At 51.1% G+C, this 17,469-nt stretch overlaps 8 protein-coding genes across 8 annotated transcripts; 2 read left to right on the forward strand and 6 right to left on the reverse strand.

Moving 5' to 3' along the window:
• Positions 1–2,918: 2,918 nt before the first annotated feature.
• On the reverse strand, positions 2,919–3,852 carry M406DRAFT_357090 (glutathione S-transferase). The gene is made up of 2 exons (XM_040923587.1): positions 3,720–3,852; positions 2,919–3,650 (listed from the first exon to the last, which is right to left on the reverse strand). The coding sequence occupies exons 1-2, from the start codon at positions 3,784–3,786 to the stop codon at positions 3,052–3,054; spliced, it is 666 nt and encodes a 221-aa protein (XP_040774397.1). The 5' UTR covers positions 3,787–3,852; the 3' UTR covers positions 2,919–3,051.
• Positions 3,853–5,969: 2,117 nt separating this feature from the next.
• Positions 5,970–6,146, forward strand: M406DRAFT_225191 (uncharacterized protein; the record flags this gene model as incomplete). The annotated part of the gene is made up of 1 exon (XM_040915724.1): positions 5,970–6,146. A coding segment is annotated over one exon (177 nt), but the record flags the coding sequence as incomplete, so codon positions are not given.
• A 680-nt stretch (positions 6,147–6,826) lies between these two features.
• M406DRAFT_74051 (uncharacterized protein) lies at positions 6,827–7,412 on the reverse strand (the record flags this gene model as incomplete). Its single annotated transcript, XM_040925690.1, has 4 exons — positions 6,827–6,832; positions 6,890–7,081; positions 7,149–7,254; positions 7,346–7,412. Coding segments are annotated over 4 exons (371 nt in total), but the record flags the coding sequence as incomplete, so codon positions are not given.
• A 680-nt stretch (positions 7,413–8,092) lies between these two features.
• On the reverse strand, positions 8,093–8,703 carry M406DRAFT_331957 (uncharacterized protein; the record flags this gene model as incomplete). Its single annotated transcript, XM_040920686.1, has 4 exons — positions 8,093–8,121; positions 8,207–8,337; positions 8,461–8,563; positions 8,649–8,703. 4 exons carry the CDS (start codon positions 8,701–8,703, stop codon positions 8,093–8,095), a joined length of 318 nt encoding a protein of 105 aa, XP_040774400.1.
• Positions 8,704–9,491: 788 nt separating this feature from the next.
• Positions 9,492–10,031, reverse strand: M406DRAFT_347143 (putative ethanolamine utilization protein; the record flags this gene model as incomplete). Its single annotated transcript, XM_040922257.1, has 1 exon — positions 9,492–10,031. The coding sequence occupies one exon, from the start codon at positions 10,029–10,031 to the stop codon at positions 9,657–9,659; it is 375 nt and encodes a 124-aa protein (XP_040774401.1). The 3' UTR covers positions 9,492–9,656.
• A 960-nt stretch (positions 10,032–10,991) lies between these two features.
• Positions 10,992–13,805, reverse strand: M406DRAFT_347144 (uncharacterized protein). Its single transcript, XM_040922258.1, has 4 exons — positions 13,284–13,805; positions 12,961–13,168; positions 11,312–12,891; positions 10,992–11,229 (listed from the first exon to the last, which is right to left on the reverse strand). The coding sequence occupies exons 1-4, from the start codon at positions 13,611–13,613 to the stop codon at positions 11,215–11,217; spliced, it is 2,133 nt and encodes a 710-aa protein (XP_040774402.1). The 5' UTR covers positions 13,614–13,805; the 3' UTR covers positions 10,992–11,214.
• An 857-nt stretch (positions 13,806–14,662) lies between these two features.
• On the reverse strand, positions 14,663–15,476 carry M406DRAFT_261325 (uncharacterized protein; the record flags this gene model as incomplete). The annotated part of the gene is made up of 2 exons (XM_040917432.1): positions 14,663–15,072; positions 15,203–15,476. The coding sequence occupies 2 exons, from the start codon at positions 15,474–15,476 to the stop codon at positions 14,663–14,665; spliced, it is 684 nt and encodes a 227-aa protein (XP_040774403.1).
• A 1,126-nt stretch (positions 15,477–16,602) lies between these two features.
• M406DRAFT_232130 (uncharacterized protein) lies at positions 16,603–17,387 on the forward strand (the record flags this gene model as incomplete). The annotated part of the gene is made up of 2 exons (XM_040915895.1): positions 16,603–17,237; positions 17,339–17,387. Coding segments are annotated over 2 exons (684 nt in total), but the record flags the coding sequence as incomplete, so codon positions are not given.
• Positions 17,388–17,469: the final 82 nt, after the last annotated feature.

Genomic DNA, 17,469 nt, shown 5'->3' on the forward strand with positions numbered 1-17,469 from the left:
CGCGAGGGTGACCAATAGTGTCACATATTGTCGTGGGATGCATTTTAGAGCGTTGGCGTTTTTGGTTTCTTGCTATTCACGGGCTTTTCCATACGGCACTTCATGATACCCTCTTTCTGCTGTTTATCAACATCGTTCGGAAAAATTCAAATTGCAGTCTTTAAACAAATTTGTGAACTCTTTCGTGTTTCCCTATATCAAACTTTCAACGAGCGTCATCAACTCTTGAGGATATCTCATGTTCGTCTGTCCACAATTTCGCACCAAGGTTCAATACAGCTCGCCAAAGAATGTATCATCGATTTGCCGGTTTGATCAAGACTATATTCGTAAGGAGAGTCGTTCGTTATCTCATCAGTAGGTGAAGCACCAGCTCCACGTCGTGTTTAGCTACAGGCAGGCAAAAAGAAAATGCGACATTGGGACTTGAGGACTAAGACTGAAACACACAAATATACCTAGCCCAGAAAACAACCAGATCAGGTCGATATCTGAGATCCTCTAGAGAGCACCCAGGAGCGCTGCGAGGCCACCACCCGCTCCGCCAGTTGCGCCAGTTGCACCAGTAGCACCAGCTCCTCCGGTCAGCGCTCCAAGCAGCGCCCCGAGACCGCCAGCACCACCTGCAGCGGCTGCATCATCCGCACCAGCAGCCGTCGCGGCTGAGGTAGTCGACCCTGCAGCGGTTGTTCCAGCGGCACTATCTCCGCTCGCTGCCGCAGGCGCAGTGCTCGCCGAAGTCCCAGTGCTGGCTCCCGTGGTCGCGGAGCCCGTGCCAGCCACAGCCGCCGACGTTGAGTTCGAGGCCCCGCCGTACGCAGTGATGGCCTGGCTGAGGACGGTGCTGATCTGGCCGATGGATTTCTGCGCGATGCTCTGGCCGATGGACGGCACCTTGGACACGATGGCGTTGCCCAGAGCGGTGGCGCCTGACTGTTGCGTCTGCAGCTGCTGCGCGACCACGCTGGTGACGCCCAGCTGGTCAAAGGTGGGCTTCTTGGCGATCAGCGCCGAGACGGTGTTATTGGCCGAGGTAGTGAGGCCTGTCGCGGATTGCTGCAGGGTGAGGGCGTCCGTCAGGGACAGCGTCGAGGTTGCCGAAATGGAGCTTGTCGCGTTCGAGATGGCGTTCTGCGCCGCCGTGCTGGCGCTGAGGACATTGTTGAGGGAATTGGGATCCGTGCCACTGACGGACTATTATTGTTGATTCAAATATTAGTATGAGTTGATTGAAAAGGCTCTCTTCTTTTTTTTTTCCCCCCCCGGCCAGGGGGAGGGGGGAGGGGGGCTTGGCGAATTATTTGTAATTGGAGTGGATGATGGCCTACATTGACAGCAGTCCCGAGCGAATCGAGGGCGTTCTGGACAGAAGTGATACCAGACTGGATTGTCTGCAGGTCTCGCTTCAGGAGAGATGGTGCTGCGAGCACGGTCACCGCCAGCAGTGGTTGGGCAAGGAGGCTGAACTTCATCTTGTCGACGATATATTAGAATGATTCAAAAGTTTGCGAGAGAAATAAAGGGCATCCAGTGCCTGAATAGAAGATGAATTAGAATAAAAGTAGATTGAGAGGTATGCAGTTGGATCTGTCGTGTCTGTGAGAATCGAAAATGACACAGACGGCAGACTTGGTGATTTATTTATCTTGATTCTATGGCCTCTTTTTGCCTCATCCACTTTCCTGAACCAGTTAACTATCTCGGCCTCTCATCCGTTTCCTTGTTAGGCACTGACACAACAGGAACCGATGCGACAAGCTCGCAAGATTTGACACAAAACAACAGAGCACCGAGGAGGTGCCATTCAAGGGAGAATGAAAAGTGGACCTGGAGCAAACACCTTATGACATTTCAAAGTTGAGGATTAGAGTTGTTTTGGCAGTCTATGGTGTGTGGGAAGATGGGTTGAAACAGAAGTCGACCTGAGCACGGGGGGCCAAGGCGGTTATAATCCTGATTTCACGGCAACGCACCATGGCGCGAACCTTGGTAGAAAGTTCAGACAGGCCTGCAGGGGCTGAATCGCGATTGGTCCATCTGTTTCGTCCAGTGTCTTCAGGTTCCCCTATTGGCGAAACCGTATGATTTATGGTAGACCCCACGCCTCTCGCCCTTCAAACGTCTTGTTGGTCGCATGGCTTGACGGATCCGTCGCGCGTTTCTTGCGCCAAGCCATGTCTTGATCACTTGTGTCGTTGTCATCCGACACCCCTCGAAGTTATACGACGAACTGAGGGGGCAAGGGAGTGTCCTTCTCCCTGTTTCTTGTCGCAATAGGCAATCCATGAGAAAAGTATGAGCAGAGGCGCACCTGGCATGTTATACCTTTTTGTCTTCGCAAAGATTGGGGTGAGATAGCTTGCTGCACCATCTGATCTTTTAGGCTGTATTATATTGGCCTTGATCAGTTTTGTACTGTCATCCAACTACCAAATCGGGTTGTTTTCAGAGAGTTCCAGTTCCAAACCTGTCCTCCATCTGAGCCTTTGGATTGACACTTGTTGTCAAACTCACAGATTCTTATTTTTATCTCTCATCCCGCATATGATTGATAAACTGCCAATTCGGGAAGGTCTTGAGACTCGGCCGCATCGCCGTAAACAAGTCTAGGGGAGGGGAAGGGGGTCTTGTTCTGGGCGTCCTAAGAGAGGCGCTGTTCGAGCGGTATTCCCTGCACCAACACTCAGCGACCCGTGTGAATTGTCCTGGGTCATGTTTGCCACGACATAGATCTTTCTACTGTTAGTTGTGACGTGGCAGGCAAACGCTCACCCCCGTGTAGAATTAAGGGTAAACTTATTCTTAAACTCACTCAACCTGTTACCAGCATTGTGCTTCATAGGAGAGGGGCAACACTGCATATGACTAAGAAAGAAAAACGCCTTGCACCCAAAAATATCAAGTACTCTGAACAAATAATCGAAGGGTCTGCGTCATGTGTCTTGATTATCATTGTCTAGATGATATCTTGATCAATCTCAAAGGCATTATCACACCGCTATGCTGGCTTCGAATGCGACCCCTGTGTATTTGCCCCTCCGAGATGATGGATCATCCCTCCTTGGGGAGGGCTGCCTGCACCGAGGGAAGCGCAAGCATCTTCTCGAGCCACTCCTTGACGACCGGATACTTTGTCGCATCAAATCCCTCAATAAAACCTGTCAAGGTGTAATTCTGCCACGGAATGAAGGCGAGATCAGCGAATGAGAGCTTGTTGCCCACCAGCCAAGGCCCATCGCTCCCGCCCTTGGCCTTCTGCGCTGCGAGGTAGCCTTCTAGGACGTGGGTCACCCTGCCTATCTCGTTGACGTATCGTTCCACCGCGCTGGGCAGCTTTTCTTGGTGGAACTTGTTGAACCAGACCGCCTGACCGTAGTACGGCCCCTGCCCGGAGACCTGGAAGTACAGCCACTGCCTCGCCAGGTAGTCCTCCTTGCTGCCGCGAGGGAAGCTGAGCTTGTTGTCGGTGTCGTATTTCTCGATGAGGTACTCGATGATGGCTCCAGATTCCCACAGAGTGAGACCAGAGTTGGGGTCCTCAATGGCTGGCACGCGGCCGTTCGGATTGATCGCCACGTACGGTAGCTTTTTGACTTCCGAGAATGGGATATTCTCCGTCTCGTAGGGGATACCAAGCTCCTCGAGCACAACTTATTTCATGCATTAGTTAGGGGAAAAGAAGTGCTACATATGTTGGGGATCGGGTCACGAGTCCTTACTGGCGACCTTGATGGGGTTGGGCCCAGCGTGACCCCAGAGCTTGATTGGCTTCAGTTGGGACGTCATGATGATGTTTGGTCCGGCCTTGGATTATTTCGAATCGAGGGGATTTATTCAGAGGATTTGGTGATTGGAGGTTGATGTGATGATAATGGACTACAATTTCGAAATACAAGCGAGCTTCTATCTACTTTTATAACTGCGACGCACGTGGATTCCTCAGCGACGACACCTCATGTTTCTGCTGCCTACATTAAGTTACTGGACGGCATCTTGGTCATGTCGGCAACATTCAGAGTATGTTATTACAAATGGTTGATCTGGCGGATCTGGTGCTCGGCTCGATTGCCCGACTTTGATTTGTAATGGAGATGGTCCCCCTGCCCTGGTCCCCCCGTCCTGCTTGCTTAGATCAGCCTCAGCCATCCACAAATTAGAGCAGGGTCCTTTTGCAGATGTGAATTAATTATGACAAGACTTGCATGTGCTCTCTTTATGATTGAAAAATAAATCATACTGTTTACTGCACAACTCGGACACTCGCGCCATTGGCTGTTCTTCTACAAAACTGAGTAATCCCGCCCGTGCTTCGACAGTGCAAAAAGGTCCACCGGACATAACTACCAGGACGTTTCACCTGGGGGTCCTGCGAGCTGCCGCAGATTGACACTGTAAGTCAAAGGGGGGGGTTTTGGGCCGGGGTAGTTTTGGGCCACCCTGGCCACCCTCACCGCCTCTTCAACCCCCTTTAGTTTGATAGCTATTACTCAACCAATTTTGATCCAAACAACTTCATCTTTCCAGCAAACCTTTATCTGACTGTTATGAAGCCCTATTCCGAGTTTGAGCTAGCCCAGGCCGTTGAGGCTGTCAGAAAAGGCAAGTCTCAGCGGCAAGCCTCGAGGGAATGGGGTATTCCAAGGAGTACTCTTCAGGCTCGCCTAGAAGGAGGGGAATCGCATAAAACAGCCCACGAAAACCAGCAAAGGCTCTCTATTGATCAGGAAAGAAGACTAGCCGAATGGATCCTGATTCAAGAAAGCCTAGGCGTTCCACCAAGCTATTCAGAACTCAAATACTTTGCTCAGCAGATCCTCGAGGTCCAGGGAGACTCTCAGGCCCTCGGGGTGCAATAGACTCAGGCTTTTTTGAAGAGAAATCCAGAGATAAAGGTCAGGAAGACTCGCTGCATTGCCTCTGAACGAACGAATGGGGCTACAACAGAGGTAATACGGCTTTGGTTTCGTCTTTTCAATCTTCCTCATATCCAAGCTATTAAGCCAGCTAATAGATGGAATATGGATGAAGCTGGCCTGATGGAGAGCCAAGGAACAAATGGATTAGTTCTCGGAAGCTCCTCTTCGCATTCAATTCAAAGGAAAGACCCTGGATCAAAAGCCTGGACTTCTTTCCTCGAGTGTATCTCAGCTACAGGTGCCTACCTCTTCCCTCTAGTGATTTTCAAGGGCTAAACGGTACAACAACAGTAGTTTCCTCTTGATTTGGAGCCTTTTGATGGTTGGAAGTTTACAGCTATGCAAAACGGATGGACAAACGATAAAATGGCAGTTGAATAGCTGAAAGAGATCTTCATTCCTCATAGCCAGCCAGCAGATCCCTCAGAAGCCAGGCTGTTAGTCCTGGATAGCCATAGCAGCCATAAAACGGACGAGTTTATATGGCTTTGCTTCCAAAACAATATCCTGCTTATTTACTTGCCTCCTCATACCTCTCACATTCTTCAACCCCTCGATCTAGAGATCTTTTCATCTCTCAAACGAGCATACAGAAAGAAAGTCAGCAATATGGGCTAATGGGGCGATTCAACTATCGCAGGCAAGCGTTTATTCCTCAGCAACTATTATCTAGCTCGACTGGAAGGCCTTTCAAGCCAGAATATTAGATCTAGATGGAAAGCAACTGGTCTGTGGCCTCTCAGACTCTCAAAAGCCCTCTTGAGCCCTCTTCTTCTCGAGAACAGTCAACCAAGCCGTCAGACCCAGTCCAATTCAGGCTCAGCACAATCAACAGCACCTCATCTTTCCCCAAAAGCCTCCTCAAGCCAGCTAGTCCTCTTTTCAACTCCTCGAAAGGCTAAACAGCTATACTATCAGCTGCTAGAGAATCAGCAACAACTTCGAACGGAACCAGGCCGCCGTATGCTATTCAAGAAGATAAAAAAGGCTTATGGGGAGAGGGACCTCGAGTTTGCCAAGGCATTGGAGGAAAATAAAGCGTTGAAAAGGCAGATTGAGGCTCTGAGGCCTAGTAAAAGAAGAAAGGTTGATATGGATCCGAATTCGAAGTTTGCAGGGATTGAGGATATACAGAGAGCTCAAAACGCGGCTAATCGCCACGAGGATAGTCTGAATGAAGAGAGCGATGTCGAATTACCTACTGATGAGGAGGATTGCATCGTGGTGGGTGAATAGAATAGATAAATAGTATATATATATATGGGTGTGTGTATTTGACGAGGGTGGCCAGGGTGGCCCAAAACTACCCCGGCCCAAAACCCCCCCCTTTGACTTAAAGGCCGAGTCTTTCATCACCGGAGAATAAGGATACATTGCGGGGTAACTCTTGGATATTGTTAGCTGGTAATTAACGGAGGATTTGAAAACCGCTCCGAAGGCATTGGTCTAAAGATTCTCCCGAGCAAGACACATACACGGAATTCCGTGGCTTTGTACTATGATTACTATGCACAAGTCTCATTTCATGACCAAGATATACGCAGCGATATCCTACGGGCTGATGTGAGTCGGTTCATCGGGTTTGCAAAGTCGTATCCCGCCGTTGCTGTGCAGGACCACCTGCAGGAAGGAAGGAAAGGGACAAGGAATGAGTTCAGATCTTCTTTGGGAATGACCAACATTGGGGCTGATTAAGTCGAGGTGTAGTCATGATGGGCATTGGTCTGGAAGTGTCTGTATTCCTCACGGGCTGTAAGTATACCAAAAGAAGCAGCTCAATTATTCACTGGTCTAATGACTTGTATCCAGGGTCTTCACTGCGATTGGCCTTCGCTTTTCATAAGCATGAGGCGACTGTTTCCAACTACAGGCATATTCTCCCAAGTACGTATCTGATCATCTATGTTGAACACGGGGTAGTGTTCTTACTAGCTATGCCGGTCGACAACGAACTCTCACCCTCGGTCGCTTACTTAGGCGCGGCCCCAGTTGACCACCCAGCGGGTTGAGACACAGACCGGCCAGCTGTGGATGGGTCTGTGTCGCAGAGCAGCATATCATCATAATTTGCGAGCTCAAACGTGTCTGGTATCGCCTCAACCCAGGCTTCTGCAACCCATTCGCTTTGCTCATTTGAGTCCTTCCAAGCATCCCCTTTGTCAGACCTGTTCCGGAATGGTCAGAAATGTAAATCTCAAGTGATCTTATTCATTTTATGGCGACGCAGCGTACATTGTCTGAGGGATGTCCATCTTCTTCAGTACATGGATTTTGTACGTATTCGTGTCATGAGAAGAGGACTGCTGCTTCTCGATAACTTCGCCCCAGATTTTCAGTTCTACGATCAAGAACCGCGTTAGTTTTGGGCTTCTTCAGCCGGCGTCATGATCATGAAGCCACTCTGGGATGAATCTTCTCCCTGAACTTACTGGCTCCGGACTCGCGAGTCACGTCAGCTATGACTTTGTCGCCTGAGTCGAACTTGAGTACAGCCATGTTGAAGGTTGAAGTGTATCGGAATATCCTGGATAGGAAAAGCCTCTGTTCGATTTAAAAATGGCCCAGTATAAGGCGCTGACAGTTGGGGGCGGTTTGGGAGTTCATTGGGACCAAAGACCACGCCTCTGACTAGGTAATTATAGTAAACTATCCTGGCTCAATTGTTTGAGGAAGGAACTGTACAGTGACAGACAAACATTGCTGGCACGCGGTGACTACGGGCAAATTAGCCATATGTCACCTCTGGACACGCGGTATCAACCCTATCCAATCAGCGTGTTCCACTGTCAGTTGTGCTATGAAAACAATCACTAAAGTGAGAGCTAGATGCAAGGAGCGAGCATTTCTTTGGACCCTCGCGTTGCAACTCGGTTGTATACAGCGGCACGTGAGCGGTAGCCACGGCTGTCTGCAATGTCGCACTCGGCATTTCATCACGAGTTGCTAGTGCTTATGATCAACCTCACCTGTCAAGGCTAAGCGCTTGTCAGCACGGGGACCATCTTGAGCTGTCGAGGTTACAGGGAATGGGAATGAAACAGCTTTAATAACAAGGTATGGATGGATACCAACAGAGGAACATAGCCTGGCGCCCAGCGACATTGACCGTGTTATCAAGTGATCGCTATCCACCCACTCCACTTATGAGGTCCACGGAGTGCTGAAGTTGCAAGTTTTTAGGCAGGGTAGATAATCTGCCCGGCATCTTCAACAGCAAATGTATCAGGAATTTGCTGCTGATTCACTTGCTGTTGATGCATTTGCTGCTAATGTAGTCGCTGTCGACGCACCCTGGCCAAGAGCTGGATGCTCCGGGCAAAGCCTCAATTCGCTCTCCTCATAGACCTCAGACGCAACCTCATGCTCCTCCAACGCATTATCGTTCCAGAATCCAAGCACAGTTTGCACACCATCTTGGTTTCTATGAAGACAACTGGTTACTTTTCCAACGCTCATATGAAAAAGAAAGAAGAAAAAAAGCCTCGCTACCACGGGTAGAAAGACCAGAGGAGATGTGGAATGAGGGGGACAGGAGGCAGCTTACAGTACTGTATATTCCATCCAGGCTTTCTCCACGACGAGATACTTGTGTTCATGCCCCCGCTTTCTCTGCAAGTTCACACCTCTGATGCGGCCCCAGATCGCATCTAGCGAACGGCGTTTCGTGGTCAGCAAGTTATGCAGTCTTTATGGGTTGCAAATCACTCACAAAGGTCTTGAGCAAGTACTTACGCTCATCTAGGCGCTGGGCCAGAACCAAATCTCCATTCTTGTAAAGCGGAGGCATTGGATAGTATGTTGGTGCTGCAATTTTTCTTTTCTTGGTTCTGATCCCTTAGTTGTCATGTTGTTTGTCTACATAATGGTGTGTTGAGGTCTTTCTCAGCTTTCTCACCCTCGAAGCTTGGAGGTATTTATGTTTTTTGAAAAGTTTCCATATTGTTGGAGATTGTCAAGCAGAAAGAAGCAGTACATCACAAACATATGATGAACAGAACAATTATCATACTTGCCATCGTGTCTATGAGATGAGTAGTGTACGAAAAGGCCATGTTACAAGTAGGTCAGATGACTAATAATTCGATCTTGTCACATCCTGCAATAAGTACTTGTAGAGATTTGTAAACGAAAAAGCTGACATGCTATAGCTTCGGAAGACTTCACTCTTTACTGCCATATCCTCCTCTACAGCCCCTCACTACCATAAGACATATTACTGACTATGTAAGGATATGTGTCTTTATTCATCTAGGAGTAACAACGGTTTTATGTTATTGTAAATGACTGATATGATGAGTGATGCATGTTAGAAGACGGAAATTGGGGTTTCAGAGTTACTTGATTGCTGAATGCGACGCTATTTGGCAATTACCAACGTAGAGAACTTTGTTCAAACATAGTCGAGGCAGCAGTCTCATATGTGATCATTCAATGTCCATAGGTGAGGTGTTCACCAAAGAAATATGTGCTGTGTTCACTCGCTTGTCAGTGTGAAAAAAGAACCAAACCTTGATCAAAGTAACAATTGTCCCACGTCACTTTCTCACATGTCACCTGCCTAGGGAAAGATTGAGAAAAAAGATTGATTCAAAAATGCAAGAAGTTCCATTTCCAAATTGGTCCACAAGTCTTGTCCTCTTGGAACCACCAGGTTAGACCTCAAACTAGATATCCAACCCATCCCCCCGAAGCAGGCTTGTTTTCATGAAAGGCCCCTAAAACTCCCTAAAATCCAACTTCTTATGCCGCACCCTTCTTCCTCTGCCCAACGTAAAAGGCCACTCCACCCTTCTCGCTCGTGAAGGTAATCGTCACGCCCTTGGGGAAGAAGAAGTGGTCCCCCTTCTTGGCGTGGACCGTCTGGCCTGTCTCATCGACGATGGTGAAGTCGCCGTCCAGAATGATCTTCATCTCATCATATGTGTATGTGTACTTGAGAGGGGTGCCGGGCTCGAGGCGGAAGATGCCTGACGACAGGGGGCTCTCTGCGTTGGTGGCTTCTGAGGAGAAGAGGTCCTCAAGGTAGGCATTCTCGTTGGCCAAGAGCTGGGGGGAGAAGGAGGCCGGCAGGCCGGCGTAGTGCTGGAAGGTGACGGGCTTGGACTCTGTCGCCATGTTGAACCTCTTTTGATATATGTTCTTCGTTTCCTTGATTGAAGGACAAAAGATTTTATTGCGGGTATTAAGGACTCGAGATAGTAGCGATCTTGAATCAGTATTTGGAATTAGATTTGCGAATGAGTTTGAATAAATGAGGAATGTCGAGAACGAGTCTCAATTTCGTAGGAGCGAATGGGCAGCAATATATATAAACTTTCATCCCCTCCAACACTATCAGATAGCCCCCTCCTCTCCTCACTGATGATCGACTGAGCAGCTAATACTAGGCCACATCTCAAACACGAAAAAAGCGCCAAGCCCAGGGCTGACAATCGCCGTTGTCGCTGGTGATGGTGTGTACCACAGTACCTCAGGCCCGAAAGTGGTCAAGGAAAAGTCTGGGTTCTCCCTCCTCCCATGCTTTCCTCCTTAGGCTCTACGGGTGTCCTTGGTCTCCCAATCGAACATTTCCCTGCTTATCTAGACGACCGACCGGTCAGGCAGCGGCCCAGGCCCAATCCCATCCATTATCTAGCGCTGGAGAGGGGGAGCCAATCCATCCAAGCCCTGCCCATGTGGGGAAAAGCGGTGCCACGGGTCGGCTGGATTTTTGCCCAGCCCCAAAAGTGTCCGTCTTCCGAGAACGGCGATGGCGATCTATCGGCATGCTATGGCTGCGGCCTCAAAGCCAAAACAAATAGTAGGCAAGACCCCATCCTGTGGCACTGTGACCCGTTGGCTTGGCTTGTGACCATGACATGACGATGGGTTCCGCCCCGAATCTACTATCTTAAATACCGACAGTTCTCCGTGGGAATCCCGACATTGTGCGATGCGTGTCGCGCACAGCTCATCACCTGCATCTGGACGTGATTGTTGCCGTAATTACGCACGCAACGGGCAAAAACGCCTCATTGATACGAGGGCAAAGACTGCCGGATTGTGAATAATGGAATCACATCGCTCTCGAATTGTGTGTGAAATGACGATGTTCATGATATCTAGAGCCAAAATGGAATTGACAATGTCTCACTGGCATGCGCGAGACTGCTGCTGCCTGTGCATAGAAAGAACACGAATCATTAGAACTACGAACGCAAAAAAGGTAAAATAAAAAAATGGCATGTGCCCTGAACACCAGATTCTGCGTTTCACCAGCTTCTTCTATCAACGATGCATCTATCTACAGAGGTAGCCTCTAGATTGCCTTCGTCTAAAATCTTGTCTAATCACTTACTACAGCAAGCTTCAGGCGCGCCGTCCTCGCCAATCTTCATCACTGCGGCGCCATCCACAATGCCATTCAGGGCCGTGCTGCGGTTCACCTCCTGCCTGCTCGGCGGGACGTCCAGCGCTGGGTTGCGATCAAAGAAGTTGACTGGTCGTAGCGTCACCTTGAGCATCTCCATGGGCATCACAGGGAAGTCTTCTATGCGGGGGATGTGGTTGATGCCGAACTGCACCCACACGACGGGCTCCTCGCCGCCCTCTCCCAGCTTGTCCTTGCGGTCGGCCCATGAGCGCACGCCTGTCCCGCCCCGCGACTGGTTGGTGTAGTAGCCGCCCGCAAAGAGCTCGTTCTCGGCGTATTTGGTCACGTAGATGTTGTGATCAGCAAACTCGGCACGCTTGAAGTGGTAAGACTCGCTGTCAGCAAGCATGGGCTGCATCGGGGGAACGTGGATCTTGTACCCGACGTTCGAGCCGTTGACGGGGTTCTTGATGCCTGTGTTGATGATCTTGAAAGTCCTGTTCTTCGCTACGTCGAGGTCATACCCACCAGACGTGGTGATAGGTGTGCGCTTGACAGTGTAGCCGACGCCATGGAGGTTCTCCTTGCTGTCCCGCGGAATAGCGTGCGCCTCCTCATACACCACGGCTTGGTTGCCCCTCCCGCCGACCATGGGGTCAACACGCAGGGAGAAAAAGTGCTGGTGGTACCCACCCAGCACGCCGGGGTGCACAACGGTGCCATATGGGTGCGGTGTGGTGGACAGGTCCAGATCGACTGGCTGTGTGGACAGGATGCCCGTAGCGCGCACCTCATACGTGAGGTCGCCGGCCAGGTTGAAGTTCCACGCGAGGATGTACTCGTAGTTAGACACAGTCAGGATGGTCTGCAGGACCAGCTCGCGGTTGCGCACGACGACGGCACGGTTGGTGCGGTAGTTTGTGTGCTTCCACAGTAGACCTGAATCTTGCTCGTGGATGCATACCACATTCGGATAGTCCACAGGTCGGCCCTCGCTGTCGGGCAAGACGCCAGAGATGTAGTAGATGGAGCCGAGACAGTCACACCCGAGGGAGAGGTTGTTTGCCATGATTCCCGCGCCGACATCGCCCAGGTCGAAGGCCTGTTTCTTGTGGAAGGGGTGGCGCGGGTCGGCGTAGGGAATGGCCATGTCTGACAGCGATAGCCGGTGAAAGAGAGGCCGACCGTCATAGTAGACATCGTAGAGGACCATGCCCTCTCGCTGGTTGAAGCCGACCTTGAAGTCCCACTTCTGCCAATTGATGGTCTTGCCCAGCTCGCTGAACGAGGAGACGGTGAACGAGGCGCCCTCAGGCTGGACGACCTGCAGAGGCTTGAGATCCTTGCGGAGACCGTTGGGTTGGGCTTCGGGAATATACTCGTTGGGAGGGACAGGGCCTTTCCAGGGCTCCAGGGGCTTGATTGTGCTGTCGTGGCCCGTAGGCAAGATGTCGATGCGGATCACCTTGTGGTCGACCGTATCGACGACTGGAGAAATGGGAAGTGGGAATGCGTAGTGGCAGCTGTCTGGCTCTGAGGAGTTGGCCGGGTCACGCATGTAGAGGAAGCACTGCTTGACACGCTTGTGGTCGGAAAAGAGCCCCTCATGAACGCCATCGGAACCTGAAGTACGTCAGCATGTAAGGTTGGCGTATGAAAGGCGGGCGCTTGCCCGCTTTGTCTTCTACTTACCATAGATCCACGGATCCGAGACCACCACAGTGCCCTCGGGGAGCTTCAACTTGGCAATCTCGGCCTTGACGCCCTCATCCTCCGTCAAGACTTTCTCGATGGCGATGAGCTCCTCTCCATCACCAGGGGCGTGGATGAAGGGGCCGAGGCGGACATTGCTCTCGACCTTGTTGGCCGTGAGGTTGACGGTAGCCTCGTGGAGTTTGTCCTGGGAAGATGTCAATAATGAACACGACGCATCTTGCTTTTTTCCCTATTTTTCCTTCTTCTTGCTTCTTTTTTTCTTTCCTTGCCCCTGTACTTGATTATATGATCATTCTTACAGTGTTTCTCAGATAATAAACGACCTGACTCTTTCTCTCGATCGGCTTAGGTGCCTGACCCGCTTTCTCCGACTCGAGATATGGAGCCAGCTCAGCTTTTGGCGGCTCCAGCAGGGTGATAATCTTGAACTGGAACTTGGTCCCTTCGGGCCACTGTGCCCTGATCAGAGAAGACGACCGAGATATCTCGTCTTTTGTCAGAGGGCCGAGGGGATGCGAGGGGCCAGTCTTGATGTCCGAACTGCGGGTGGCATTGGCAGTCTTGGTCCCTTCCACACCGTCTGCCTGCACAGACGTGCTCGTGGCGGCCTTGGTATCGTCTGCTGTCATGTTGAGTTTGCTGAGGAGGATGAGCCGTTTGATAATTGGTGATAAGCTTTTTGTACAGCTCTGAGGAGAAGAGGGTGGAACAAGCGACGGTTTATTACCGCGTGAAGAAGGGTGCGAGATGAATAATGGTCGAGAAGAGTCTATTTATACCGTTTTCTTATCGAGTTATTTGTTGTAATAGTAGTAGTAGTGAAGGTAAGAAAAGAAGAGGAGAAAATGGGATGATGATGATGATGATGATGATGAGAGTTGTGATAATGCATGGAAGGCACTGATAGTGATAATAGAATGTACCAACATCGCCCCTCCCCTCTTTGGCAACAAAAGTGAGAAACGGGCAACAAGGGTTTAACTGAATTGGTAGCTAGTATCTCATCCTCGTAGTACGTGACGGGTGGACCTGCCGGACGAGGTTTCGACCCGTGAGATTCAGGGTCCAGGGCTGTGAAATGTGACGATCTGGTTGGTTGGCGGAGGAGGCACTATAGTTGGCCTGCCATGGGCGCTGTGAGATTTCGGGTGGTACCATAGTAGGTCCATTAGTATCTCTGGTGCCTAAGCACACTCTCTAGCATCGTGCCCTTATGCAAGGCGTGCTGCCTGTAGCCCCTAATAGTACTAGAGCGAAGTCCGGCAAGATACCGCCCTAGGCCCACCTTCTTCTCCCCACACCTTTCCAGCTTACAGCACAGCTGCCGCTATAGCCACCTCTACCGCCCCCTGGTCATCTGCTATCATCCTTCTGAAGACGGCTCCAGTACCAATGTATTTATCCTACATGTGGCATTGATGCTGAGAGATGGGTATTATACACCAATTCCAACCGATATCGACATGAAAATGATGCCCGTCCAGGGCAGAAGAGATTGAAACGCGTCCACAGTCCAACAACCAAAGTTTTGCCATGCTCGTCCCTGCTAAATACCTTCCTTGCTTCTCTCTAAACCCTCGTTATCCATACCATGGAAAAAGACCTGCACTGACCGCAATAACCCACGAGTCAAAGTTGGCTCGCGAGACAACAATTCCGTTCTTTGCTCTGTTTACCTCTAGCCGAACAGGCCCTTGGAGACCCACCGGCTCGCGCTGACCATCCACAGCCTGGAGTAGTACTGGTGCGCAATCTCCATGTACTTGGGCATCGGCCCCAGGATACCATCCTGTCGCGCGGCGCTGTTGAAGAAGCAGCTCTTGAGCCCCAGCTCGACCTCGTTTCGCTCCTTGTCTACCTCGGCGTAAATGACAAACAGGCCGTCGCTCTCGCGCCCGCCCTGGCTGCGCGGAGAGTCGCCACAGCGCACCGTGATGGAGGTTGGCGTCTTTTCTACGACCTCGAAGTGGTCTGTGATGTAGGTTCCCTTCTCGTAGGTCGACGTGGCGAGGTCGCGGGGAGCCCAGAGCTGGGATGGGGTTTGGGGTTCGTATTTCTGGGCTAGGTAGCGGCGCTGGAGACGGTATGCTATTTGATTCCACAGGGAACACGATCCCCCGCCCTTCTCGTTAGCATTGCTTATTTTTTCTCTCTCTCTTGGCTCAACACATATTTACGATCACGCATGGAACCAAAGGGAAGCAGAGCTCAGACTCACCCCACCCTGCCCATACACCCCGACAGAACTCAACCGCCAGGTCGCCCTCCTTCTGCAGCAGCTCCGGCCTGATCTTGTCAAGGGGTACCCGCTTGATGCAGACGTCCTGGGTCGTGGGGTTGTTATAAATGTTGTAGCGGGCATAGGTCTTGCTGGACCAGATAGGGTCGTCACGAGGCAACGGGCAAATAATCGAGGTCGTGCCCGCAATGTAGCCCACGAAGGCCGTCCCCGTCAGGACGGTTGTGTAGAAGGTGCGCTTGATGATGCCCATTTTTGGTTGGGAGCTGTCTGCAGGGCGGGCTGAGTCGTGGTAGCGCTGTAGTGGTAGGGAAAGTACTTGGGTAGTGGGAGTTGTTTGTGGTTGCTTGGCTGGTTGATCGGGAGAGGGGACGAGAGGTCACATAGCGGCTGCAAGCTTGTCGCGTGATGATTCTCCCGGAATCTGGCGAGGATCCTCGGCTGACCACGGCCTCGCGTTACCGAGCTCTCCCCAGCTCTGGGTTCCGGCCCCACTGTGCTGTAGTAGAGGGGATCAGGACCCCCTGAAGCCCTAGCGGCAATCGCCCGATATTAGCGGGGTGGACGAACCCCTCTCTCACGATGCTGGTTCATCCTCAAGTACTTACTCGAGTATTCAAAGAAGAAATTCAAGCATGCAGCCAAAATACTGCAGTTAAGAACAGTATGTATCTCAGCAGCTACTCAATACAAGACACACAAGTCCAGCAAAGACCTGCAATGTCTTCACAGTCAAAAAATGCCAGGTTGTACTCTTTACGATGACCACCAGAATTCTTTTGATACCACCTAGCAAGAACGGGGTTGAGGTCAGACAGGATAGGTTCATGAATCATTTCCAACCTCATATCTCTTTAACCACAGGGTTCAAAGTGCCTCGCTACACTTGGCTTCGTAAGAGAACTCGCCGTACTCCTTATGCAGTATCAAAATCTGAGCCCCTGGGCGTCTGCAGACTTCTGCAGCAGAGATCGACCTGAGGGTGGCATGTCTGATACGGCCATCGTCTCAACTCAAGCCTCTTGACAAAACAACCCTGTCCACACGCTTATACTGTCGTCACTCTCGTTACTTTTTTTTTCTTCTTCTTCTGCCTCTCTCGTCGTCCTGCTCAGCCTCGATAAGGTGCTTCCTGCTTTTCTTCCGTTACTGACCATGCAAACTACATACATACACGACATCGACGTCAACAATTCGTGATGGGCGTCTACAGGAAGAGGCAGCTCCGGGCTGCCGTTTCCCTCCTCCTCTATCCTATGCTCGCTACCGTCTTCTTCATTATCGTTACAAAAATGTTGTTCAGCCGCGCACCAAAAAACATCGAGTCTCGACCTTTCACGGCGGGCCACAAAAATACTCCGTCCAGCCTGAGCAAAACTCTCGTCGTGGCCTCAACGACCAAAGACGACAGAGCCTGGCTCTCCGAGATCCCTCCATCTCTCAACTGGACCATCGCTCACTACCGTGTCGACAAGCCACTCTCCCCAGCGCTCTCCGTCCCCTCTGCAGCGGGCAACGAGGCTATGGTCTACCTCACCTACATCATCGACAACTACAACGCCCTCCCGGACATTGTCTTCTTCCACCACGCCCACCTCCAGGCCTGGCACCAGAAACTCGATTCTCTGCAAGAGCTCGCCCGGCTGAGGCCCCAGTACATCCTAAAGGCAGGCTATGCGAGCACACGCTGCCTCTCTGGATGCGAGAACATCGTGCCGCTCGAAGGGGCAAAGCCGGGCGACTGGGCCCGCTTTCCCAAACTGGACAGGAAGACTCATCTTGCCACACTCCTGCATGCCTTTCTGGAACCCGAGAAGGGGGAAGAGGTTCCCAGCAGACTGGCCGCGCCGTGCTGTGCCCAGTTCGCTGTGAGCGGGGAGAGGATCAGGATGAGGAGCCTGGACTGGTGGGTTGACCTGAGGAACTGGTTGATCAACACACCACTGCAGAGCCTGAACAGTGGGCGGCTGATGGAGCATCTCTGGCACGTTTGGTTTGGGATGCCTGCTGAATTGTAAGTGGTCTTCCCTTTTCTATCCTTTCCCAATGTGGGGGGTTTTTAGCCGGGGTTGGATATTCAGTTCTGCTAACAGCCCTTCGTTTGTGTGTCTACAGGTGTCCGAGTCTCGAGTCTTGTCGGTGTCACGTATTCGGTATCGGTGACCACTGCGAGCCATATTTAGAAGAAGAGAAGTACATGTGAGGGTCCAATGGATGGTGCACATGTCTACAAAAAGGCAGGTTTG

The sequence above is a fragment of the Cryphonectria parasitica genome, assembly GCF_011745365.1.
Source record: "Cryphonectria parasitica EP155 unplaced genomic scaffold M406scaffold_6, whole genome shotgun sequence".
In the NCBI taxonomy this organism is placed as follows: domain Eukaryota; kingdom Fungi; phylum Ascomycota; class Sordariomycetes; order Diaporthales; family Cryphonectriaceae; genus Cryphonectria; species Cryphonectria parasitica.